Source organism: Varanus komodoensis, unplaced genomic scaffold (genome assembly GCF_004798865.1).
Source record: "Varanus komodoensis strain SLA01 unplaced genomic scaffold, ASM479886v1 scaffold55, whole genome shotgun sequence".
Classification (NCBI taxonomy): Eukaryota; Metazoa; Chordata; class Lepidosauria; order Squamata; family Varanidae; genus Varanus; species Varanus komodoensis.
The window spans coordinates 3,423,397-3,448,924 of record NW_025336157.1 but is presented as its reverse complement, the minus strand read 5'-3'; the positions used below and the strand labels follow the sequence as shown (position 1 = coordinate 3,448,924).

The 25,528-nt window shown below is 52.1% G+C and overlaps 3 protein-coding genes and 1 non-coding gene across 7 annotated transcripts in view; 1 reads left to right on the top strand and 3 right to left on the bottom strand.

Annotated features, from left to right (window-relative positions):
* Positions 1–1,929, bottom strand: part of SDHC (succinate dehydrogenase complex subunit C) — a 21,179-nt gene extending 19,250 nt beyond the window's left edge. Inside the window, exon 1 of the mRNA XM_044448475.1 lies at positions 1,862–1,929. The gene's annotated coding sequence lies outside the window, so the exon portion shown is untranslated. The remainder of the gene's footprint in view (positions 1–1,861) is intronic.
* Positions 1,930–1,996: 67 nt separating this feature from the next.
* Positions 1,997–2,187, bottom strand: LOC123032738. The gene has a single exon (XR_006416536.1). It is a non-coding gene; the product is annotated as a U2 spliceosomal RNA (small nuclear RNA).
* A 783-nt stretch (positions 2,188–2,970) lies between these two features.
* On the bottom strand, positions 2,971–19,210 carry LOC123032527 (5'-3' exonuclease PLD3-like). 3 transcript variants are annotated; one of them, XM_044448458.1, is made up of 13 exons: positions 19,036–19,210; positions 15,280–15,498; positions 14,821–14,898; positions 13,630–13,893; positions 13,110–13,294; positions 12,493–12,676; positions 10,780–10,894; positions 9,202–9,329; positions 8,332–8,532; positions 7,347–7,486; positions 6,492–6,657; positions 5,562–5,661; positions 2,971–4,737 (listed from the first exon to the last, which is right to left on the bottom strand). In XM_044448458.1, exons 1-13 carry the CDS (start codon positions 19,123–19,125, stop codon positions 4,556–4,558), a joined length of 2,052 nt encoding a protein of 683 aa, XP_044304393.1. In that variant the 5' UTR covers positions 19,126–19,210; the 3' UTR covers positions 2,971–4,555. The 3 variants fall into 3 exon arrangements, with proteins under 3 accessions (XP_044304393.1, XP_044304392.1, XP_044304394.1); XM_044448457.1 differs by having other exon boundaries at positions 13,630–13,899; positions 19,036–19,209; XM_044448459.1 differs by lacking the exons at positions 14,821–14,898; positions 15,280–15,498 and having other exon boundaries at positions 13,630–13,899.
* On the top strand, positions 19,185–25,342 carry ZBTB3 (zinc finger and BTB domain containing 3). 2 transcript variants are annotated; one of them, XM_044448462.1, is made up of 3 exons: positions 19,185–19,306; positions 21,348–21,803; positions 22,943–25,342. In XM_044448462.1, exon 3 carries the CDS (start codon positions 22,995–22,997, stop codon positions 24,375–24,377), a length of 1,383 nt encoding a protein of 460 aa, XP_044304397.1. In that variant the 5' UTR covers positions 19,185–19,306; positions 21,348–21,803; positions 22,943–22,994; the 3' UTR covers positions 24,378–25,342. The 2 variants fall into 2 exon arrangements, with proteins under 2 accessions (XP_044304397.1, XP_044304396.1); XM_044448461.1 differs by having other exon boundaries at positions 19,185–20,072.
* The last annotated feature ends 186 nt before the right edge of the window (positions 25,343–25,528 follow it).

Below are 25,528 nucleotides of genomic sequence, written 5' to 3'. Positions count from 1 at the left end.
ATAGAAATGTAATAATAATAATAATAATAATAATAATAATAATATAGAAATATGGCAGACCCATTTTCTTGCCATTTGCTCAAACAGCTGGTTAGGCATTGTGAAAGTTGTAGTCACAACAACAGCTGAAGGGCCACATCTTCCCCAAACACAAGTAGTAAAGAGAGAAACCCAAACAGCAAATAGAAAATTAAAGGCACAATTCCATACAATTTTAGACAGCCAAAAAAAGCGGGGAGGGTAGGACATGCTGAGAGTTGTAGGCCTTCTTCCTATCTAAACTTACATAGCTTTATGCCCTGAGAAAATTGATTTTAAGAAGAGAAAATGGAGTCAACTCAACGCAAGGGCGGGAAAACGTGCCGTGTGATCCTTTGGCCAAAAGCGAGGAAAATGCTACCTGCACTAGATAAAAAGTCAGTGAACATGAGAGTGAATATTGTGGGAGGTTTTCTGTCTTCAGCCCTAGAAATATGGAGAGTTTTGTTTTGTTTTTAAAGCAGGACAGGTGGAATTTGCTCTAACCACTCAGCCCAGTTAGGGAGGGAGAAACGTCTCGAAAACAAAAGGCTGCTTTTGTTTGTGAGGTAAATAAGGCCCGTTCCCCACACAGGCCTCAACCCTCAGCCCTACTCAAGGAACGGATTTTGGGGTCTTCTTGGCTTGGCCTCTTTCCACCTCAAAATGGCTCGGTCTCAGTGCTTCAAACCACCTCTTTTGTCCCTCCTAAAAAGAAGAAACAAGGCCCATGTGTCCCCTTTCGAAATTTCCCCTTCTTTTGCTACCTGCTGTTCCAGCATCAGGCTCTTCTCTGGTGAGTCCTTCCTTCTCGTTAGGTGGCCAAAGTATCTGAGCTTCATCTTCAGCATCTGGCCTTCTCAAGGGCAGTCAGGGTTGATCTCCTCTAGGACTGACCGGTTGGATCGCCTTGTGGTCCAAGGTACTCGCAGGCGTCTCCTCCAGCACCACAATTCAAAGGCCTCAATCCTTCGGCGCTCAACCTTCCTTATGGTCCAGCTTTCACAGCCATACATTGCAACTGGGAAAACCATAGCCTTGACTATACACATTTTTATTGGCAGGGTGATGCCTCTGCTTTTTAGTGTGCTGTCTAGATTTGCCATAGCTTTCCTCCCCAGGAGCAAGCGCCTTTTAATTTCTTGGCTGCAGTCCCCATCTGTGGTGCTCCTGGAGCCCAGGAAAATAAAATCTGCCACTATCTCCATTTTTCCCCCATCTATTTGCCAGGAAGTGAGAGGACCGCATGCCATGATCTTAGTTTTCTTAATGTTGAGTTTCAAGCCAACTTTTGCGCTCTCCTCCTTCACCCACATCAAGAGGCTCTTTAGTTCCTCTTCGCTTTCTGCCGTGAGAGTGGCATCATCTACATATCTGAGGTTGTTGATATTTTCCCCGGCAATCACCATCAGCAGCAGTCAAACTCCTGGATATTTGTCCAACACCCTTGGACAGCACTCTGTTGTGTGGAGGTAAATTCCTCAGTTTCCCTCTGTGCACAACACGGAGAAATTCCTTGGCTCTCTTCAGAATCTCCCACCGGGCTGCTCTCCCTGGATTTCTTTTTATGCAAAAGAAAAATCTCTCCTCTCCACTTGCTCAGGCATGGCATCATTTTGCATTCCTCTAAAACACACACACGCACACACATCAACCCCCCCCCAACTATTGCCTTTTCTCCAGGTACTCCAAGAATCTGAAAACACCCACTTCTGGCACTACAACTCCCATCATTCCTGGCCACTGTGTTAGCTGGGGCTGAGGGGAGCTGTAGCCCTACACGCTTCTGGTACTACAATTCCCATCATTCCTGGCCACTGTATTAGTGTGTAGTCCCACTCACCTAGAGGTATCAGCTTTCCTGCTTTAGTCTTGTTGGTGGAAACAACCGCGAGATAAACTCCTGCAAAAAACTTAAATAGAAGTAAAAACTAAATAATAATTAATTCTGTTTTTTGAACCGCATTAGTTCCCCGAGGGGAGGTGCACCGTTCCTGGAAGTACTGCAATACCAGGTCGATGCTTGGAGTGGATGGAGCAAGCCCCTATTCCATCTCCCAGTGCCAAAAATCCATTTAATATGTAGTCCTCAAATAGAGGACATATCAGATATTAAACTGATAAGAACAGATACTACACTTGATCTTAGCCAAAAGGCCGAGAAGCGATACGGCTGCTCTGCAGAAGCGGAGTAGACATCTATTCTGATGGTCTCGCAGTCACCGGGAGGAAGACGGCGCTCCTGCGCTCCCGGCGCCGCATCGCAAGACGCATCGTCTGCGAGTCCCGCACGATGCACGCGGACAACCTTCCTGCTTCGGCGGTCCAGGTTTGCGCCCTCCTGGCGGGCGGCAGAGGTGCAAAAAATGCCGATGTGCCCGGTCTTGACGGTTTTTGCGCTGCCTGCCTCCCTTTTGGCGGGTGGTTGGCGGGCGATTTGCATAGGCCCGCCCATTTTCCCGCCATGCCCCGCGTTTCTGCACGTCCCCTTCCCGGTGGGCTCGCAGATCGCGAAGGCAGGTTGGAAGAATTGCATGCTGCGTTGGGGGGGGCAATAGCGTCAAGGTTCAGGGCAGTGCTGGGTGCCAAAGTTAGGGGGCTCAGACCCATAGAAGGAGAAGCCTGTGTGTGCCAGCACTGGTTTAGTCTGCAAAAATCCCTGTATTTTGTCCTTAGGAGCCTGGCTCCTCAAGGCACCGATCTCTGCAAAAAAGCAGTGTATTGATGAAGGAGAAGGATGCTTGATTTGAGGGGAAAAGCGGCTGCGGGGCCCCATCATCCCTGCCGGCTGATGGGAGTTGGAGTCCAGGCCTGTTACTGTCGCCTTTCCTCACGCTGGCTACTGCTGGGGTGGGTTTGTGTGGCCACACGGGTCGTGATGCTTCCCGGCTTGACTCTCCCGCCAAGCCCAAGCCCAAGCCCTCCCCCAAGAACTGAAACACCCCCGCAGGCTGACATTTGGCACTTCTTTATTTAAAAATCGGCATAATATCAAAAATAAACTCTGCCAGAGAAAGCGAATGCCCCTTCCTCCCTCCACCCTGCCGTTCCACAAGCCCACGGAAGGTGCTCTGCCCAGGAAGGCCGGGGCCTCCGGCATCCATGGGCCTGCCCCATTGCAGCCTTCATTTTGAGCTTTGGGGAGCATTCCCTGTGCTTAGCTTCCTCCCCAGAACAGGACCACCACCATGGACTGCCCGGAGCAGCTCCCCGAAAGCTGAAAATAAAAGCTGCAAGGGAGGGGGTGCTCACCCCTTCAAGAGCCATCCATTTCCCTTACGTTATGCTTAAAAAATATAGACTTCAAGGCACTTCCATTCTCACTTCAAGCATTCTCCCTGAGAAAAATAGATCTGTTTAATCAACGGAGCTTTGAAACAAAACAACCCGAGGAAAGATTCCCTGTCCGTTTCTTTCCAGCGGAACTTTTCCCGGTATCTATGATCCACACAAAAAAGCAACACCCCCCGAATTCATCTAAAAAAATCATTTAAACTCATTTAAAAATGAAATTCAGTTCATTTCAAATGAATTCATTTAAAAATTCATTTAAAAATGGCCCATATCCAAGCCCCTGGAATAAAAAAAGCCCTGGAGAATATGCAGCCAGAGGTGGCATAGCCCTGGTTCCAGTGGGATCGCCTTTCCAAATTGCACAGGCACCGGAAGCGTGGCTGTATCGGCAGGCGAACGCCAGTGCCTTCCCACCAAATTTTTCCGCTTCCCCTCACCTCGCTCTGGCTCTTTAGCGCTTGCTCGATTTTTGCCAGGGAAGGGGCTCGCTAGCCTCTTTCGTGGGCTCCGGGCTCCCTCCCCAGGTTCCAGTCACGAAACTTCCAAGGGGGAGGCAGTGCCAGGTGCCCGATTTAAGTCTCCTGACAGTGTGGCCAGAGAAGGGCACGGCCAGGACGGTGAGGAGTCCGAAAGGCCAGGAGGGACAGAGGGGTACTCTGTATCCCGGAGAAGAGAAGATCAGGGAAGGGGAGGGCTTCTGCTCTCCGAAAAGTGGTTGAGGCATATGGACGGGAAGCGTTGTGCTCTGCCGTTAGGGAAGGGCAGGCCGAGGGGTTGAACCTCTGTCCCTTTTAATGCTTCAGCTTGCAGTTTGGGCCACAACCCCGGCATCCCCACGGCTGCAGGGAAGCAGGGTGGAGGAACACAGCTTGCAACGGATTTCTCCCTCCCTCCCTAGCCGAGACAATAAAAATTCCCTTCTTTTTCCTGTTACGAGTTCACATTTCTGCTGGCAGGACGGCGGGGGGGGGGGGGGAGCAGGCCTGTGGCTGCTGGGCTGCCACTCTCGCCGGCCCTTGCCGGCAAAGCCAATGGTGATGGCTGATGGGAATTGCAGTCCAGCATCTGGCGAGGCACACGGTCCCCCTCCCTGCGCCAAAGCACCCCAAAGCTGGGGTTCAGACAGCAGTATCAGCGAGCGAGTGTGGTCCCTTCCTGGCCCGTGTCCCTTCAAAAGATTGGAGTCGTTCAGAGCCGTGGTTCCAGGGCCGAGGGCCCTTCCTCCAGGGGGCCCGGCACCCCCTCATTTCTTGGCACACTCCCAGTGGTGGCTGAGCGGGAAAGCATAGGGAGAGGTCCAGTCCCGGAGGAAGACGTCCTCCAGCTGTTGGCGAAGGCTGCGTCCTGGGGCAGCCTCAGACTCTTTGATGACCAGCCCCACGCCAGTGGTGTTGACAAAATAATCTTCTGACCAGTTGGAGGTACCTGGAGAAGGTGAACGAGACATGGCAGGTGAAGGGCTTCCTTGCACTCCTGCTTGGAAGCACAGGTCTAAGACCTTCTTGTTGGCCAAGGCAGCCATTCCTGGTTTGGGGAACCAAGGAATTCCAGGGACAGGTGCAAAATGTGTTGCTGAAAATCCCGGGAATACACCGTTCCTGGGCTGTCGCGTGGGTTGTGAACCCAGAAACTCCAGGTTGCTTGGGGCTGGACAGCACAAAGTTAACCCAAATGTCAAAATGTGAAAAATAATTGAGTTAACTCCGAGTTGTTTGCTCCATAAACAACCCAGTGCTTTTCGTTTGCATATTTATTTCAAATATTTATACCCCGTCCTGTAAGCAAAGCATCTCAGAATGGCTTACAGAAATCAAAACAACTCATAGTCAAAACAACAATTAGCAATACTTAAGAATATACATGAAACCAACAGTAACTCACCAATGAAAACCAAACCAAGATACAAAACAAAACCATAATGTGACTGTAGATAGTTAAAACCAGGTTAAAAATTCCTAAACTTAACATGGTGGGCAAATAAAAAGGTTTTCACCTTTTTAAAAAGAAAATAAAGTCGGTGCCAGGCGAACCTTAGCGCACAGCAACAAGGCATTCCTGTGTTACTCAAAAGTAGATGTGAGGCGCTTGTCTGCAATTCCTGGCTTAAACAGGCCGAGAATTGCCACCGCGATGTGTGAACCAGGTCTAAGTGTAGCAAGCAACCCACCAGCCAAGTTCCGGGCATCCCGACGGGCTCTGTGGGTGGTGGGGAGAAGGGGAACGGGACAACACGGAGAAGGGGTACGTACCGATGTAGGCCACTCGGTCTGTTACCATGTATTTGTTGTGATTGACGTGGGCATACGGGATCGGGGGCTGCTCCCCCTCCGAGGGAACCACAAAGAGTTTCTGGAAAGAAAAAGAAAAAACCCACGTTGATTACTAAAACCAATCCAAAAATGGGTGTTGTGCCGCTTTCCCTAATCTGGCAGCCTCCAGATTTGTTGGATTGCAATTCCCATCGCTCCTGAATTGGAGTGCAGCAAAGCTGGAGTGTGCCAAGTTGTGTTAGAGAGCCAAGTGCCTGTGTTCAAGTTTGCACGCTGCCCTGGTGAGTCTTGGGCGAGTCACCTTCATTCTCTCTCTCCCTGTCCTACCTTGCAGGGTTGTTGTGAAGATAAATGGGCCAGGGCAAACTGTACATTGCCCTCAGTTCTTTGGAGGATGTGGAATTTGTAAAAAATGTTAGAAATAATAACTACAAGTTCTTTTCTTGTAGTGGCTGCTTAATATTTATGGAACTTTCTGGACGTTTGCAGAGCAGCTGGCCCTGATTTTTGCGATCCTTCTAGCAACCCTGTAAGGTCGGCCCGTTCTCTGTGTTGCAAGAAAGGAGACAGCCATGGCTGCAAGAGAACCAGCGTGAAGATTCGACCTCTCGCCCCCTTGATTCAGAAGATGTCACGGCTGTTGGTCACTGCCGATCAAGTTTTAAAGATCTGGCATTGAGCAAACGGACCTGCCTCTACCACGCGGTATACTCCGAGTGGCACCAGCTCTGCAGGGCTTCGGACCGCACCAGCCCTCGCTGGACCCACCAGGGCCTGATCCTGAGACACTGACATCCACTGCCAGGCTGGACCCTGAGCCACGGCCCCTTCTGCCCACCCCACTGATCCAGCTCTGCTCCTCAGCCAACGGCGAGCAGCTTCTGCTCGTTCCCCAGCTCCAGGACTCACCACTTCAATGGGGCAACGCAGCGGCTCGTGGCTGAGGACGCGCAGCGACTCCAGGAAGACAAACATGGCCGGCTTGGAGTGCTGCCAACAGCTGACGAGGAGACGCACGTTCGCCCGGCGCTCACAGGCCGCAGTGCGCAAGGCGTCGTCGATGACGGGCCAAAACCTAGGAGGACAGTTGGTATTACAGACAGAAGGAGGAGTCCCTCGTCCCCGTCTTCAGCTGTCCACTGTTGGAGGCAGGATACTAGGCCAGACGGAACAGCGGTCCGGTCCACGTGGTCTTGAGCATCTGTCAAGCGCCAGGTGAGAGCATGGGATAGAGCGATGCTTGTGATGGGCTTTAATTAGGGAAAGCGTCATAGGTAGCCGCTCTGAGGGGGAAAGGGTTTTTCATTCAGCCACTGCATCAGCCTCGAGGCCTATCCTCAAATTGTGGAAAAGAGGCTGACGCTGTATTCCAGTGCACATTTAGACAGGAAAAAGACTGGGAGCTTCGGACACCATTTGCCCGTCTAATGACACATTGCTTGTGCCCTTATTACAAAGCAAAGGGGAGCGGGGAGTGTTACATGTTTGACCTTCTGTCACCCTCAGAATATGCATTTCCTTGAATTAGGAAAAATCAAGCAATCAAATCAATCTATGTTATGAATTGAATTTGGCAATTTAAAATGGATGCAATCTTTCAGTGAATGAGGGAAAGATTCTTGACGCTTTTCTGCCCGCGTTTGGTCTGGTCCCACGTGCGCGTATTTTTAAGTGCAATTTCGATCGGCAATTCCGTCGGCAAGATCGGCATCGAGTGCGCGAAAAGGTGGAAGACAGACACGAGAAACAGAACCTGCTCCCCACCTTCTGGGTTTGCAGAACGAACACTGAGGCTCGTAATCCATCACGGCAATGTAGACGAAGTCTTCCGCATCGTCGATGGTGTTCAGGATGGCGGAGAGGTCTGGTGTCCGTCCTTGGGAGCACAGGGCTGGCGGGGAGCTCTGCAGCCATGAAAAGTTTAAGATGGCCTGTGCTGATCCAGGATTCCCCCAAAGGCCCAACCTAGGATTTCCCCCAAAGGCCCAACCCTCTTCCATTTGGTAGTTTTCTGACTTTTGGGTACTCTTCCCCTGTCCAAACAAGCTAAAATGCATCTTGTAAGGCTGAGTTTCCCTTCCTTTCCCTTCCTATCCTGCCCTGTAAACCCTCTGGGCAGTTTAAAAGAGGGAAGCCGTCCCGAGACATTCTGTAGGGGACGGGATAGAAAAGCTGCTGATAAATAAATAAAAGATAAAAATCCTTAAAAATACTAGACTGTACATAATAGACAGAGCTAGGCAGACACTTACGATAACGAAAAATCCCCAAGCTGGGTTAAAAACCAAAAAGGGTATATTTGATAAGGCTACATCAAAACTTTTTATTTTCCCAATGTTTTAAGACTTGGTTGTTTTAATTAGGGGTTTTATTGTTTGGACATTTTATTAGGATGCTGTGTTTTATTTTGTACTGTCTCATTGTTAAACCATCTTGAGACCACGATAAGGGACGGTCTAGAAAAGTTTTAAATAAACAAATAAAACTTGCAATCATTTTAATGTAGAATATTATAGCATTGCTTAGCATCTTGGGGTTTTGTCTTTGGCCAAACCCAGCTGCTCCAAAGTGGAATTCAGCTCTTAGTTGAAAGAGGGTCTCCACACTTGCTTTAAAGACAAGAGCTGCCTGTTGGCTGCTCTACCAAAACAGATCCACACAAGGTCCTAGTCCTCACCGTCCCTAATGAGACAGACCTCTCCCAGACCCTGGGGAAGGAGGGCTTGTGAGCAGAGGCAGCGAGACTTACAGAAAGATACAGCTCCGCACTGGTGCCGTTGAGTTGCAGCTTCAACGGGTGGCTCACGCTGGACTGGGCAGCAAGCCCCACAGGCCACACCGCCGGGATGGCAGCGCCCTCCTTGCCCAGGATGCGGTAGATGGCAAAGATGCGGTGTAAGTCCCGAGCCACGCAGCTGCAGTTGTAGAGGACGGCGCCCAGCTCCTTCACCTGCAACGAAAAATCCCATGAGAGGGACCCCCCCGCGCGATGCCCGGTGCATCCTCTGTATGGGCCCTCCCTGCTCAGGCAGCCTGACCTCCCCAGCCGTGGGCCTTCTGTGAGCGATGGATCCAGCTGGGAGCGGCAACGGGAGGTTGCAGCGTGTCCCTAGCATGGCCAAAGGCCCAGGGAGGAAGGAGGGGTTGAAAGCACGGACGGGGAAGCGGCGGCCTGTGGAACCTCCTCCTCAGCTTCCGTGGAGCTGGATCCCTCCCTGGGGACGGTGCCAGGACCACCCTGTCTCGGGGGGCTATGAGGGGCTTGGGAAGAGGAATCGCCTTCCTCACTGGAAATAGCAGCCAGGTCTTCCTCACAGGAACCGAGCAGGGAGGACGCAACACGGGGCTCCGAACAGGAAGGAGGTTCCCACTTGCCCACCGGCTTCCCCGGCTCATGCGAGCGGCAAGGAGGACGCCCGGCAGGTGCCGCTGCCCATCGGCCTCTCCTGAGCCACCCGCCCAGCGAGCCAGCGGGGCAAGACCTGCCGGTGGCCCTGGGAGGTGCGCGGAGAGACAGGGAGCCAGGGAGGGGGTATTTCCCAGAGCCCCCCGGAGCTGGCACTGGCGAGGCCCCGTGCCAAACTGGCCCGCTCGGTGTGCCCCCGTCCCCGGGCAGTACCTGCGTGAGGGAGCGCCAGTCCATGTTGGCGCTGCCGAGGTAGACGTGCCGCTGGTCCACCACCCACAGCTTGGTGTGCACGATGCCGCCCGTCAGGCGCCTCATGTCCACGTGCCGCACGTCCGCCCCTGCAGAGGAGGAGGAGGAGGAGGGGAAGGCTGGAGGGAGCTGGGGGCAGCCCTGGCAAGTCGCGCGCCCGCCGGCCGCAGCCCCAGCGCTCGTGCCGCACTGGTTGGGGCGGCGCAGCATTTTTTTTTTTATTTTTTATTTTTCGATTTATATCCTGCCTTTTTCCTACAAAGGGCTCAAGGCAGCTTGCATCTCCTCCTCCATCTTATCCGCACAACAGCGACCCTGTGAGGTAGGTTGGGCTGAGAGGCTGTGACTGGCCCATGGCTGAGCGGGGACTCGAACCCGGATCGCCTGAGTCCCAGTCCCAGGCTCTTCACCACGACGCCACACTGGCTCTCACTCTCATTTGGCTGAGCCTTCCAGCAAAGCTGTCACTGGAGCTGGCCACGCCGTGCCCAACCGCCTGGGCAAAGCCGTGCCTGATGCCCCCCACATAAGAGAGGGTCCGCCCCACACCGGTGGGCCGGGCTGGCCGCGGCCCTCCAAGGTTCTGGCCAGAGCGCTTTCTAACGATGCCTAAAGATGCCCGTGACCCAGGCAGAGACTATTCGCAAGTAGTGGATGCAGATTCTCACGGAGCTATGGTCCCCCTCTAAAACTAAACTAAGTTTCCAGTCCTCAGCATTTGCAGCAATGGGCTGATCTAGATAGGAACCTGAATAGCTGCCTTGACCGGCAGTGCTTCTCTCTCCAAGGTTCCCGGGAAAGGCTCTTTCCTAGGTATACTTCTGCATGCTGAGCCGGTGATCTTCTACCAAGACGCGGCCTCTCCCCTTACATTATTGTCAAATGTCGTGATTTTAGATTGTTACTCTTATATTATTATTGCTGTCTGTATTGCAGACGGCCACCACCGGGCTTCCCATCTAATCCATAAACAAGCCCTATTTGGCAGAGGCGAAATTGAGGATCAAGGGAGAGCAGCGATGCTGAGCAACTTGACGGCAGAGGTGAGATTCGAACCAAAGGGTTTTTGGTGCGTGGTTTTAGCTGTTCTGCTACACCAGCTCAAAAGCATATGATGGTAGTTTGGGCTCAGAGTCAGTGTCCTGTTGGGTTGTGCTGATTCTGCAGTTCTACACTCGGCCTGGTAACAGAATTCAGCAAGCTGCTGGTCCTCATGCTTGCCTGGGTATTTTTCCCTCCCTCTCTCATGACACCGGAACTTGAGAGACATTGTCACCCAGTAAAACTCACTGGCTAGAGATTCAGAAGGTTATTCTTTCAAAATGCGAATTACTTTTTGTGAACTTGGCTCCGGCAGGCACCAATGTAGCTGACTTAAAAGGAGCTATTACCTGAGTAACTTGTGAGTGACATAAATTGTATGTCCACAGAATTCTTTGCGACCCACAGAGAGGGTGCCATGCTTCGGCAGACATACAGGCAGATCGATGTGGAACACCTTCCACGCCATTTCGAATTCACCCACTCCAGAAAACATACCATGTTGGGCCAATTCGGCCGTGTCGTTCTCGGACATCTGGGGGCTGTTCACAGCAATGTTGAGCATCACCCCACGAGAAGGCAGGTCCCGCAGCGACTCGAAAATTGCCTTTCCCTGCAGAGCAACCATGCAGTGAATCGATTCCTGAGCAGAACTCCAAAATTTGCACCAGTTCTCGGGGAACATGCCCAACCAAACCAGTGATGAAACTCAAAGATGAAAATCTTTGTTTAAATTCGAAAAGCGGCAGCCATTCCAAATGATTGATCAAAATGAGATGAACAGCCTTGGAAAGCCAGTACCAAAATGAGGAATGTAATGCATCATTCAACATAAGTGGCAGCAAAATAATATTTTTAGGCCCTCTTACCATTAAGACTTGTTAAATTTTTATATTTAGGGGTATTTTTAACCCATCCTTTACTTTATGTCTCTTTATAGCACCTAGTAGTTGAAGCTCTGAGAAACCCAAAATCCACATAACTGTGAAAGGAAGGCTTCAGTGAAGCCATAAACAACAGTGGAAAACATATATAATCCTACTATAGTGAGCTATCCTATGTTTCTACTCAACTCATAATTCTTAAATTTGCATTTATTTTGTAGCTATTACATGACATTAATACCCTGATTTTTTTTCCAAATCTTGCAAGGAAGCTTAGATGGTTTACAAGGTTATCCTTACAACAGCCCTGTGAGGTAGACCAGGCTGAGAGGCAGTGACTGGCCAAAAATACCCAGTGAGCTGACTAGAACCCAAGTTCCCAAGTCTCAATCCAACGTTTCATCCATTCTAATATGCATTCCCATTTGTAAATAGGATGTAAATAGATGTCCTTTTGCAGGGGGATGATGCCTTTTGCTTTTTCTGGTGCACCCCCTGCCATGAAATGAAATGAAATTAATTTAATAATAAAATAATTTAAATGAAATAAAATGAATCATAATAAAAAGCAGAGACATCACCCTGCCAACAAAAGTGCGTATAGTTAAGGCGATGGTTTTCCCAGTTGCAATGTACGGCTGTGAAAGTTGGACCATAAACATAGAAACAGAGTGAGTCAGAAGGGGTCTCCCGGGCCATCTAGTCTGACCCCTGGCTCCAGCTGGCTCTGCTCACGACATGCCCACTATGGGCATGTCTAGCCTATCCTTGAACACCCTCACCGATGGGGCCTCAACCACCTCCTGTGGAAGCCCATTCCACACCCTCGGGGTCCTGACTGTCAGGAAGGACTTCTTGGCATCCAAATTGAACCTTGGTTCCTTGAGGTTGGCTCTGTTGGAAGGAAGACTGAGCTCCGAAGAACTGAGGCCTTTGAATTGTGCTGGAGAAGACTCCTGCGAGTCCCTTGGACCGCAAGGCGATCCAACCGGTCAGTCCTAGAGGAGATCAACCCCGACGGCTCTTCAGAAGGCCAGATCCTGAAGATGAAACTCAAATACTTTGGCCACCGAATGAGAAGGAAGGACTCCCTGGAGAAGAGCCTGATGCTGGGAACAATAGATGGCAAAAGAAGAAGGGGATGGCAGAGGTTGAGGTGGCTGGATGGAGTCATTGAAGCAGACTGTGTGAGCTTAGCTGGACTCCAGGGGAAGGTGGAGGACAGGAAGGCCTGGAGGAATGTTGTCCATGGGGTTGTGATGGGTCGGACACGACTTAGCAACGAACAACAACAGAATGAACCATGGGGCCCAAACGAGCCACCGACCTGCCACGAGGAAGGATCCTGTACATGCACATCTGAATCTCGGAGGGTAAAGTAGAAAGCCGCGATCTCCACACTGCTATTGGCTCTGGCCAGAAGGTCCATCCAGGCCTGGTAGGTGGTTGGATTGTGAGGTTTCAGGGACTGGTACTTCAGAGTGTCTGGGATGCTTTCCACGAGCACCAAGCTATGGGCAAAGGAGAGAGAAGTCGGGGAGAGTCTCAGGTTAGGTGAAAAAAGGGGGGTTTCTCCAACCTCGGGCCCTCTTCCATTGGAGCTGCTTTCTTGGATGCTGAAAACCTGCAGGGACCTGTCAGCAGGAAACGGCGCTTCCATACATCAGACAATGGCCGTTACAAGTACGTGTGCATCGCTTCCCAGTGCAAAAAGCAGTCCCAGAGAGACTTGCACCAACAATACAGAAACCATGATTAAAATCATGGCAATAGGGCAGGCCAGGAGTCCAGTAAATAAAACAGCAGTGGGGAAACCCTGATATCAGAATAAACACTTTGATCAGCCAAAACAGGCCATAAAAACACAGTCTAAAAATCACACAAGGAGGAAACAGAGAAACAGGGCGAGTCAGAAGGGCCTCCGAAACAGTCCGCAGCCCTTACCTGCATTGCGAGCTGCACTCTTCCGTCCTACTCCACAGCTTTGGAAAGCCACTCCAGGTCAGCTGTCCATACCCCATTATCCCCAGCAAAGATGAAGGGCTTCCGTGTTCCCAAACGAGCCAGCAGCCAAGGCCCAGGATAAGCAAGACGAGCAGAGAGCCGAGCGTGGAACGAGACCGGAGAGGCTTTAAGGACATGCGGGGAGGAGAAGAGAGGGATCAGTGGATTCTTCTCCCAAGAGGGGGTCTCCGGAGCCCAGGATCTGCAGCCTTTCTCTCCATGGGCAGCGCTGGGGCTGTGGGCAGCGATGCCATCGGGGGGTGGGGGTCCTGCTGGCTTGCACACCCTCGGCAAAAGCGCGGCCCCGTCCACCTTTGATTCACCCTGCAGTGCCCGCCCTATGATGCCGTGCGTCGTAACTGCCCCCTTTGTCTGGGAGACGGCTCAGTAGTTTCACCTCCTGCCCCTAAGAAAAGGGGGCTGTGTGGGTCAGCAGCCCACTGGCATTCTCCCAATTTACCCTGCTCCACGCTTTGGTGTTTTCTGCGGGCAGCGCTGTGCTCTGCCCCGCGGAAGGTCTGGCCTTCTCGGCCGGCCTCTTGAACTCGGCGCTCATTGTCGGCCTGGCCTGCCACCTGGGGCCTTTGCTGTCCATCTCGCCGTGCAGGGTTGGCGTTGGCTTGTCTTCCGGAGGCACCGGCTTGCCTCCTCGGAGCCTCCGCGCTTCCAGTACCTGCAGCCGTGCCCTTTCGTCTTTCACCACTTCCCAGTCAATGTTTGGTTTCTGCAGCTGAAGAAACAGGGAGGAGACAGCATTGCGGCAGGTGCCTCTTGGTTTAACAAGCCAAGATATAAATGAACTTCTTGGCCTGCAAACATAACCCTCGGGGTGAGCAAAACAGACCAACCCAAAAGTCTTCTGTCAACTAGAATGTCAGTTTCTCAGTTTGCAAACTGTTTCCAAACTGGGAAACTACAAATAACAGATTTGGAACAAGCCAGGATAATCAGACCGTGGCTTGAACCGTGGCTTCATCCTGGCTTCTGAAACTTGCTAACCATTGTTTCCCAGTGCAGGTGGGAACTGTGTTTAATTGGAGACTTTCTGGCTTCTTTGCTCCTGCTGTGAAGGAAGGAGGCGAAGGGGACGTGTGGGTCGCCAGCATGCTTGTCCAGGTGGGCAACGTGTCGCCCCTGGGACTTCTGCCCTACAACACCCGGAATCCTGATCCATTGGCTGTGCTGGCTAGAGCGGATGGGAGTTTATACCTCAGTTTATTAAACCAAGGTGTGGTTGTCTAAATTCCCCTGGTGTGAACCAAACAGCAGTTCCTGTGCAACCCAAGCCAAAGCATTCCCAGGGCCGAAATGCTGGAAAAGCGGGATGCTCTGGGAATAGACAGCAGCCGTTCCCACCTGCCGGCCTGCCTCCCATGTTCGAAACAGTCCCTAGAAACCTTGCATTAATATTTTTCCAGGCACCAGGCCCCCCGGTCCTTCCACAGGCAACTCCCAGCATTTGGCTCATCCCGAAAGAACATGTCGCCTGGCTGAATTCCTTTATCTTGAGGGGATATTAACCGTCTGCCTTTCGATTTATAAGCGAGTTGGCAAAGCAGATGCTGGGCCGCCGGTAAAGAAATGGGAGACGTGTTGAGGGTCATCTCGGAAAAGACCCCTCTTCTTCGCCATCGCCTCCCCCCTCCGTTACCTCCTTTGCCCTGTTTTGCTGTGGGGGAGGCCCATCTTCCTGAGAAGCAGCCAGTCGTCTCAGCCTGACAAAAGGGAACTGCAAAGGAAAAGGGACACGGGCGTCATTGTCGCCGCTTAACCCCCTTCGGCCAACACCTGGTTGCTCTTTGCTCGTCTTTGTTCAACGCCCCAGGCCCGTGCATCTCCGCGGACCAACGGGCATAAGCAAATCATTCTTCACTTTTGGTTTGGGTGGCGCAGTTCCCCTTTTTTGGCAGTTCTTTCCTTCCCCCTCGCCCTGCCTCCCGTTCAGTGCGCTAAAGCAGAAAGAGCCAGGAAGCATTTAAGCACTGTTCCTGAAGGTTTGCTTTCTCCCTTAATTTGAAAGGTGGGGGGAGGTTTGGACCAAGCCCCGTGCCCCGATGCCTTCTCCCTAGCAGCTCTGGATCAGCTGGGAAAAACCCAAACCCAGTCTCACCAGCGTCGTGTCTTGTTCCAACACGGGCTGCCCACTTTCTGTCTGAGGTCGTGGTTCTGAGAGTGCCAAGGGACCCCTGGCTGGACTGGGTGGACTGGGCGAGCGGTCCCTGGCTGCCTCCACCCGGTTCCGGTATGCTCTGATGCTCTCCCGGGGCTGAAGAACATCCCTGGAGAGACTTCCTCCTGCGCCTTGTGGTTTCTCTGAGCTTGTCATTCCCTGCAAACGACAATTGCGTAGAGACGCATCAAAGGCATGGTGGCATCGCTGCCTCGGCTCCCTTTTCATGCTTCTCCTTTCGCTATTGCGTGCGAAAAGCCTCCGGCTGCTCTTGAGTTTATTCCCAAGGTCACACGGCTTGTGTTGGGGCTTGTATTGTGTTGGGGTCAAACAGCTGTCCCGGGTCACAGGCTTCCCCGGTACAGAATTCCAGGTGCAAAAAGATCCAGAACTGCCAGGACAAAAGTGCCCATGGACAAGAAACATAGAAACAGAGCGAGTCAGAAGGGGTCTCCCAGGCCATCTAGTCTGACCCCCGGCTCCGCTCACAACATGCCCACCATGTGAGAGAGTGATGGGGGGTTCCAGAGGAAAAAGTCAGGGCTTTAGCCCCAATGGACTGCCCCCTAAGGGAATGCTTTTTCATTTTCCTTTTGAGTCCGCCTCAGCTCTACACCCTCCTATAACTGAAGCCCTCCGGACGGTTCACAGCCACTCAAAACATGCAATTACAACATGATAAACTACGACAAACATTTAAACATACAACAAAACATCAAAAATATACATCAAAACTTTATACTTCTTTCCTTATTTGCCCTACTGAAAAGGTGTGCTAGAATAGGAGTGGGCAGAAGGTAGATCTCTGAAAGTTTTGAATTTCACCTCCCAGAAGCTGCTGCCAGAGCAGTCTGTTTTCTGTGCTGGGTGTTTTATGGCTGCCAGATCATTGCCCAAAGCTGCCAACGCAGCCCAGTTCACGAGATTGTAAAAATCTAGGTCTTTGTGATACAACAACTTGATAGAAAACCAAACTTGCTATAACATGAGGCGGGGAGGGTAAAATAACCTAGAAACAGAAGAATCAGTCCAGGAGTCCCTGTAGCTTGGCATTGCATTGCATGGAGTCACAAGTTCCAACAACCCACATTTAAATTTGCTGTGTTGTGTGAACTCAGCTACGTGAACAGAACCGTGGTGGGGTTGAGGTTTGAGCACGAGTTAGTGTTGGACGGGGACACAGGAGATCCAAATTCTGGCTTCCACTTGGCCATGAAGCGCACTGGGGGACTTTGAGCCAGGCACTGACTCTTACCCTACCCTACCGCACAGGGTTGTTGTGAGGATAAGATGGAGAGGAGGGGGAAGAAGATTACAGAAGCTGTCCGGAGTTCCTTGAAGGGGAAAAAGCAAGATTACAAATGGAATAAATATGCCACAGAGTTGAGGAAATGCTTGCTGTAAAAATATTGCCGACTACGACATTCATCTGCCGAGCAGCACCAGCAGTGGTCAGGGTGGATGGGAGGTGTAGTCCTCCCTTCCCTCGATGTCTCCAGGTTCCCCATCTTGGGGGGGAGGTGCTCATCCAGGAACAGCCTCCCTGGCAGAAATGTTTTGGGGAAGCATAAAGTGAAAAAGTCACCCTGTCTTTGCAGAGGAAGCCCGTGGTGGCCTGTCAGCAGCTCCACCGCCTGCGTTGGCAGGATGCGAGCGAGGGGGCGGTTCTCGTGGCCGTTATTCGGATGGTGCCGTGAGCACCAGCCCTCCTCTCTTGGGAGTTTCCTTTCTGAGACAGGCCATGCAGATGTTCTCGGAGTGACAGCGAGATATGAGCAGCAAGCCGCCTTCGAAGCCGCTCGGCGCGACTTCCTGAGAAGGGCGCACAGAAAACCGCCCTCTCCCGCCTCGGGCCGCCAGCCCATCCAGCCTGGCTTCTCAGCTCCAGAGGGTCTCTCTGCCACCTGCTTCCCAGTGGTCTTTCCCATCAAGGGGGCCGCGGATTGGGCTGGGGAGCCCCCCGGGCAGGGCAGGTGCCGGCCACTGATCCACGGCCCTCCAAAAATACAATGTGCAAAAGAACACCTGCCGGCCCACTCATGCTCATTGGCGCGATGTCCAGAATCCCACTGAGGCGTCCCATTTCTCCATGCGCGTATCAAGTCTTAAGGTAGGGACAGGAAACATACAGCCTTCAAGCTGGTGTTGGACTGCAGCTCCCATCATCCCCGACCAGTGGCTCTGCAGGCTCAGGCTGATGGGGATCACAGGTTCCTCACCCCAGCTCTGAGAGCATGTAACACTCCTGCTGTGCATCTGTCATTCTCTTTGGGGTCAGAAGAATGGGGGCTGGCTGTCTTTATCGCTTATATTTATATCCTAGCTTTCCTCCAAGGGCCTGGGCAGTATACGTGTTTCTCCTCCTCACCACGTCATCCTCACAACAGCCTTGTGAGGTAGGCTTGGGTGAAAGTCGGGGATTGGCCCAAGGTCAGCCAGTGAGCTTGAGTGAACTAGAACCCGTGGCCCACACGAACGCCCCAGACCTCTTGTTTGCCCTTCTCATTTAAATAAAATGGAGTATTTAGTCCTTTTACCCAATAGAAGGAAAACTAGAATTTAAACCAATTGCTCTGTTAAGCGTCAAAGTATTTCCACCTTTCATGTATTCTGCCGTTTGGTTGCAAAGGCACTGGGAGAACATGGCAATCCAGGTTCAATAAGATTCAACAGGACTGAAATTAAGATGGTTACACTGAACATATTCGATTTACCTGCCCTGTCTTTGACTCACACGCATGTGTTTTTAGATCCTTGACCACACCAACATTTCAAACTATCGGACTGGTTCCTTTGCTCATCCACATCCCGCCAGGTATCTGAGGCAGCAGAACTGACCTTCTGATTTGGAAAGTGGCATTTAGCCAAGGTCTGTGCCCCCCCCCCCAGCCTCCATTTAATTGAAAATTTAAAAAAGGTGCAAGAAAGAGTATCTTTGCTCTTGGTTCAGAAGGGGAAAAGTTGAGCTGAGGAGCTGTCCAGCTGACTCCAAAAAGCAGTATTTTTATCAGTGGCAGCCCAATAAATCCATCTGGCCCAGCATGATGTAACAGGCTTTCTGACCGCAGTGGGGCATTCTCAGTCCAGCTACTAGATAGCCATCTAGCAGGAGAGACCATGCATCAAACCTCGGGCTGTTTGACCTACAAAAATCTGCGCCCAGTGACTTACAAAACTTCTGCCTACCATCCGGCCATGGATCCGTGAGCCCGGTCGGAACACGAGCAGAGTTCTCGGGAAGCCTGCCTTCCCCAACTCCCAGCTGCTTTGGACTTCACCTCCCATCATCCCTGCACTGAATATGTGGCTTGCAGCGGATGTATTTGTGCATGACTTCTCGCAGCCAAGGGTGTCCGGACAGCTCACAGAAAAACTACAGGCAGGAGAACGCGACGCAATCAAAGACTTTATTCCAAGCTTCCTGCTGCTGAAGCGGAATAACATCCAGGGAAAGCCTGCGGCAGTCCTAAAAGCATGGGAAGAACGGGCTGGTGGACCGATGCAGCTGGAAGCATCCGGAGAACGGAAGGGTGCCAAGCTTGAGGAGGCAGCTCCGGGACATCAGGTGGTGCTGATGCGTTATTTTGTCACTGATGTCAGGCCTTTCAGGACGGAGCTGGTGGGGACCCAGCCCAGGGCTTCCTGCATCCTGTTCCCGAGCCGCAGCCGCCCCTTGCCACACTTCCCCTCTCTCACCTGTGCCCCAACTTTCTCCTGCTGCAGGCGACTGGATCTCCGCAGAGGGGTTTCCCTCGAGCCCGGACGCTTGGGTTCTTTCTTCCTCATGTGGCTTTGGGGGACGGACGGACGGACGGACCTGCGGGGCTCCGCAGCGCCAGCTTAGCGCTCCTTCCGCTCTACCCCAGAAGAGGCTGCGCAAAGGCACAGGCGATCTGTCAAGGGACTCTGTGGCGAGTCACAAAAACGTTAGCGATTCAAAAACAACCCACGGGATGGATTTCAAATGGTAGGCAGCAATTGGCTGGCGGGTTGTTTATACACAGACTTTGCTCCGTTCGGGGTGACTCCTAGCGGCAGCTGCTGAAAGGAGGCGGAACATATGCGCTGCGCATGGACGCAAGCGAGCGAGTGCAAGACGCAGTGATCCAGTTTGGGAAAGACCCTCCTGCTGGAATGTACCTGATCCTGCCTGATTTTGGAAGCTTAAAGCAGGGTCAGGCCTGGTTGGAATCGGGATGGGAGACCCAGAGTCCTGCACCGAGCAGGTTGGACCCGATGGCTAGCCAGCCCCTTCCATCCAGTTGATTCTTTGAACTTGCCATCACAGAATCAAAGGATACCACAGAATACCACCTCTTGGGGGTACCCAAAGGAAAGGACTCCGGGGCAGATGTCTGGGCCCACGTGGCAGGATTGGGGGGCCGGCCTGGAATTCAGCAAGGCTGGTTTCTTCAGCGGAATGAAGCATGTTGCCCTTCAAAGAGCCTCACCTTTGTGATAAGACCATTCGGTTTCAAAGGATCTGAGTCATCGGTGGGGCACCAAGCAGACACGATCCTTTGCCCAGGTTTTCCCGTATAAGTTATGAACTGGTTGTCGTGATCGACGAGTTTGTTCATTCTAGGATGTGAGGAACAGGTGGAATTCTGCCAATTGTGGGACACACGTTTCGCATTGTAGTGTTTTATGGTGGGGGTTGACTGTGCTGATGGTGGCTCGATCTGGAGGGTTTTCTGTCCTTTTCATTATGGATTTCTTTATTATTTACTTGGGTGAGTTGTTTTAAGACTGCTTTTCGCACTGGGAAGGTCAGGAAACTATTCTCAACCTGCTTTGAATTATAACATTGAGCTGAGTTTGGGCTTGTGAATGTTTTGAATTGCTGCTGGTTTTAGATTGGGTTTTGCCCTTATTCAAGCTAAGTTATAGACGTGTGGTGTTTAATTCTGATACATTTTAAACAGTTGCTTCAGCAATGTGAGGAATAGAAGAAACTGGAGTTTATATTTTTATTTGTAAGTTGCCTCTGCCCTAAAAGTTAACCTGCACATATTTAGAATTAAATAATTACAATTATCTTATGCAGTCTGTTAACCCTGGGTTGAACATAGCAAACTCAGGAGAATTAATATATCTAGCTAGAGCAGCCATATGAAAAGAATAGATGTCCAGGTTCATTTGTGGAGAACCATCTTTTTCTCTCTGGCTCTACCAGGCCCTCACAAATGGATGAGAATGTAAAACGGGGTCAGGGCTGTACCACTTCAGATTGCAAATAGGAAATCAATGGGATAGAATGACACTTTGCACAAAAAAATCCCCCAAAGTAGCATTGCATGTCTAGCCGTCTCCATGAATCATTCAAAGATTCAGTTTGAATGAGGCAAATTGGACATATACGTTTCCTCATGCACAAGAAAATGCTGTAGCAGTAGTGTGCTTTGATAAACATCCTAAATATGCTTAATGCTACATTTTTGCTTCTCCAAATAAACAAGCAAGCATTAGTATCAGTATTTTTAAAAAATCTTTTACCTGATCATTATGCTCACTGGAATGTTAAATTGGTTGGCTTCCTTTTTTTCTTTTTTATTATTACTCCAAAATGCAGTGCACCCAGTCTATAAACTTTATACATTGCAATTCTGTTACATATTTTGAAAAAATCATACAATGAAAAAATATTTAAAAGTTTGTATAAAATGATATATATACATAAATTGTTTCCATTTTTTGAAACAGATACAAGGTAAAAATGAACCACCTTATTAGCAAGAAGGTGCTTTGTGTCTTTTAAATTGTAAGCCTGATGGGCAGAATTAATAGCATTAAAAGTTTTTTTTAATAATAGCAATCATATTAATGCTAAATAACCAAAGCAATAATACTCAATAATGATTAAAAAAAATAGGGATTTTTGCTTCTCCTCTCCTGAATGTTGTTGGACAGTGAGGAATTATATTATCTGCATATATTTGCATGAATTATTTGCATCAGCAGCAATTCCTTTCTTCTATTTCTTTGCCTTTTGCTCTTGTTTGCACCAGCCTACACCACCTGGGTAACCATGGAAACCAAAGTTCCGCCTCTCTTCTGGGACCGTTCTACCAATCACGGCTAAGGGCAAGAGGCGAAATAACCACTTAGATTCAAGAATGTCGCTCATGTACGGCTCGTCCAATCACAAGCCACGGAATGCTTTGCGTTGACCATGATTGATGGAGCTGGGTCGGACCAATGGGGAGAAAGAGCGGGCGGAGTAAGACCCACCTGCCTACGCCTCCAAGTTGAGCCAAGGTTGGCCGAGAGCGACAGATGGGCGAGACAGAGCCCCAATAAGCGCGGCGGGAGAGGCGGGCCTTAAAAGAACCACTCAGGAAGAGAGGAGGCCAGAGAGTGACAGCTGAAGCTCCGCGAAGCCCGGCCTTCTGAGAGAGTGACAGGGTCGGACGGCCAATCAGACAGGAGGGGGCGGGTCCCTCGAGGCCTCTGCTTTGTGGTGGGTAAGTGGGGGAAAGAAGGGGCTCCTCCAGCACCCAACGCACCCCCTGTTGGGGGGGAGGAAGAAGGGCGCTTTCCGCTGGAGACCTACTTATCCTATACTATGGGGGGGCACGCGCCCCCGCCCCCAGGAGGGCGGGGCTTGTGAAAGGGAGGGGTCAGGTGGGGTCTGGGTGGGGGAGGGGAGGGGTCACTTTGGGGGTCCTGGAGATGTATTTTGGGGGCCACGGGAAAATGTGCTGTGGGCTGTGGGGGCAGCCCCCCCCAGCTCAGGAGAATAAGGGGTGGGGGTCCTTCAGGTTTTATGGGAGTGGGAGAGCAAAAAAATGTTGCGAGCAAGTGAGACAATGAAGAATTATTACAAATTGTATATATACATACACACACACATATATATATATGGGGGGATTAACTCTTAGGGGAAGATACAGGGGCACAGCTGAAGTGGGGCTCAGGGTGGGTGGGGTTGGATCTTGAGTGTGGCTTCCAAAAGGAAATGGCCTGGAAGTGGGCACACTGTTGCCAGTCCAGAGAAAAAGATCGAAATTAATCTTGCATCAAGATCCTCAGACAGACACACCGATTGCTCTTGCCTGGGATGACCATGACGGGGGTTCGTTTTAGACCTGCTTACCGATTGGGCAATTAAACGGGGGAAGTTCAGCAAGGGAAGGGAATTGCAGTGGGTGCTGGCAACCAACATGGCTACCCGGCTGAGGGGGGTGATGGGATACAGTCCCAGGACGATGGGGGGCAGCTATGGAGGACCTCAGTGAGCCAGCCCACCAGCCCTTGTCACATGCTGGCTGAGGAGGGCTGGTGGTCTTCCAGAAGACAGACGCCTGCTGTCCAGATGTTTTGGACAAGAACTGCTCTCAACCCGTTCGCAAAGCCCATGGTCATGGGAGCTGTAGTCCGAAACATCTGGAGAGCAACAGGCCGGCTACCCACGTGGGACTGCCTCTCCCAGTCCAAATACACACTGCTAAACTAGACAGCATTCTGTGTTCTCAGACATCGTAATGGCCTAGCCAAATCTAATCCATCCGAGTAGAACGCTGGCACGCCGGCCCTCTAAAATCTCTCTCTGAAAAGTCACCCGGTTTCCTTTCTTGCTTCTCCCCTGTTCTGCTCTCCGAAGAGGGCTGAGCGATGCCGTCGGTCTCTCTGGCCTTCTGAAAAGAGCCCGCAGCATGGAGTTCCCCGACCACAGCAAGAACTTGCTGCAGAGCCTGTGGGAGCAGCAGCACGAGGGCTTCCTGTGCGACTGCACGGTGCTCGTGGGGAGCACGCGGTTCCTGGCCCACCGAGCCGTCCTGGCGTCCTGCAGCGCCTTCTTCCACATGTTCTACAAGGAGCGGCTGGACAAGCGCGACCTGGTCTCCATTAACAGCGAGATCGTCACAGCGCCGGCGTTCGGGCTGCTGCTGGAGTTCATGTACAAAGGCAGCCTGTCCTTCAATGACATGCCGGTGGAAGATATCCTCGCGGCCGCCAGCTACTTGCACATGAACGACATCGTGAAAGTGTGCAAGAAGAAGCTGCAGGCCCGCGCCTTGACGGAAGCGGACAGCACGAAGAAGGAAGAGGATTCCCTGGGCAGTTCGGAGCATCTGCCCAGCACCTCCAAGGGCCAGCGTCAGACGCCGGAGACACAGCCCTTGCAGCTGCCGGCCGCTCGCCCGGGCGAGGCGGAGAAGAACAAAAAAGAGGAGCGGAAAGGAGGCGAGCGCGCTGGAACTGAGGAGCCGCTGGCCTCCACTTCGGACGTCGCGGACACCACGCAGCCCGGGGTGGAGGCTCCCCCGCCTGCCAGGCCCCTCCTGCCCCCCCTCGTTGACGTCTCTCTCTCCAGCCCCAGCAGCTCCACCGAAACCGTTTCGCACAGCTGCTTTCCTTCGGGGAACGTGGGCGAAGGGCCTTCCGGCACGGACCCCACCCCAGAGAGGTACGGGGACCTCCGGGCGGGGGGCCTCAGCCCGTTCTGCCCGAAGGAGCCACACCAGTCCTCCATCAAGGTCAAGGTGGAGGCCATCGTCATCTCCGACGAGGAGCCCGATGTGGCGGAGCCGTTGGATGGCCAGGGCGCAGAGCTGCGGCTGGAGAGCATTTTCCAGAGGTCTGCCGGGGAGGCGGCCCCCGCTGGAGGCTGCGGGCGGCACCCGGACAGCTTCGAGGAGCCCGCGGGGATGGAGGAGGCCTCTTCCGAGAGCGGCTTCCTGCCGCAGGACCACGTCCCCTATCACATGATCCCCATGGCCAGCGGGCAGACGTTCTCCAACATGGTCACGCCCCCGCTGCACGAACAGCTGTACCTGCAGGACTACGAGTCCCACTCCAGCTTCGGCATCTTCACGGAAGACGTGCCCACGTGCAAGACCTGCGGGAAGACCTTCTCCTGCTCCTACACGCTGCGGCGCCACGCCACCGTCCACACGCGGGAGCGCCCCTACGAGTGCCGCTACTGCATGCGGAGCTACACCCAGTCGGGAGACCTGTACCGGCACATCCGCAAGGCGCACAACGAGGACCTCGCGGCCAAGCGGTGCAAACAAGATGTGGAGAACCCCTCCTAGGCCGCCTGGGGGTCGCTCGGAGGCGCGCGGGAAGGCTCTGGGGAGGCTGTCGCAGTGGCCGCCGGACCAAGCCGACGCCTGCTCTGCGTCCCTTTCGACTCGGCCTTCCCACCCTTTCTGAAGCATCACCCCACCTTTGTCCGGGAATTTGGCACTGGTTTCTTACAGGGTAGTTCTGGGGCAGTGCCGATCGTCCTCTGGATTCCCTTGTACATAGGAAAGGACTTTGATTTCTCTTTTGTATTTATTTATGTGCCGACTATCACAGTACCAAGGAACCAGAGATCAGAGCAGTAATTTTAGCTCCCCAGAAAGATTGCTGAGTTGAGAACAGGTGTTCCGCCTGTGGGAGACCTTGCCTTCCACAACCTGGGGCCCTCCAGCTGTTTGGACTTGGCATTCCTATCAAGCCCAGCAATCAAGGCTACTGGGAGTTGTAGTCCAAAGCATCTGGAAAGCTTTCTGCTCCCGATTGCTGATGCAGCTTAGATGTCAGTACTGGGGTGGAGAGAAAACAAAACCCACCATTCTAGTCCACATGGTGGAAGAGGGTCAGGCCCATTTTACAGATGAGAACTAAGTGGGTGCCAGTGGATACTAGCAGCTCCTGCCAAGGGGTCGTACCCCTCATTTTTTTAAAAATATTTTTACTTACGGGCAGGTGGGGGGCCTGTTGGGCTGAAAACTGGCAGCAACCTGGGACTTCCATCACCATCTCCCTTCCACTTGGGCTTTGCGGCATATGCACCCACATTCCTTCCTGCCTCGATCCGTTCCTCTCCCTTCCCCTCCCCATCCTCAAAATCATCCCCGCAGACCAAGTACTGCCAGCCGCCTCTTCGATCCGGGACTTTGCCAACTCCCCCCCGCCCCCCCCACAAAGCGTGTTTCTCAACCTGTTTGTTCTGTAAGCGGCTGCAAAGCAGCTTCACTGCCAAGGATACACGTTCAATAGTAAAAAATCAAGCACGGTGCTCTTGTATTCTCTGTTTCTTGTGGTTTCTTCTGGTTTCCCACTTCCCCATTTAAATGGGCTTTGCTCATTCCTCGGCCATTATTCCAAGGTGTTGTGGAACCTTTCAAAGTCGCCTCCCTTCCCACCCCTGCAAAGAACCCTGGGAACTGTAGTTCATTAGGGTGGCTAAAGTTCT

What these genes read in the sequence shown, in the direction of transcription:
- LOC123032527 (XM_044448457.1), bottom strand. Translation starts at nt 19,125, where the DNA reads ATGAGGAAGAAAGAACCCAAGCGTCCGGGCTCGAGGGAAACCCCTCTG. An exon ending in AGCAAAACAGGGCAAAGGAG is followed by an intron (nt 13,900 to 14,820) that starts GTAACGGAGGGG and finishes CTGTTTCTTCAG; the next exon opens with CTGCAGAAACCAAACATTGA. An exon ending in ACACCAAAGCGTGGAGCAGG is followed by an intron (nt 13,295 to 13,629) that starts GTAAATTGGGAG and finishes ATGTCCTTAAAG; the next exon opens with CCTCTCCGGTCTCGTTCCAC.
- ZBTB3 (XM_044448462.1), top strand. Translation starts at nt 22,995, where the DNA reads ATGGAGTTCCCCGACCACAGCAAGAACTTGCTGCAGAGCCTGTGGGAG.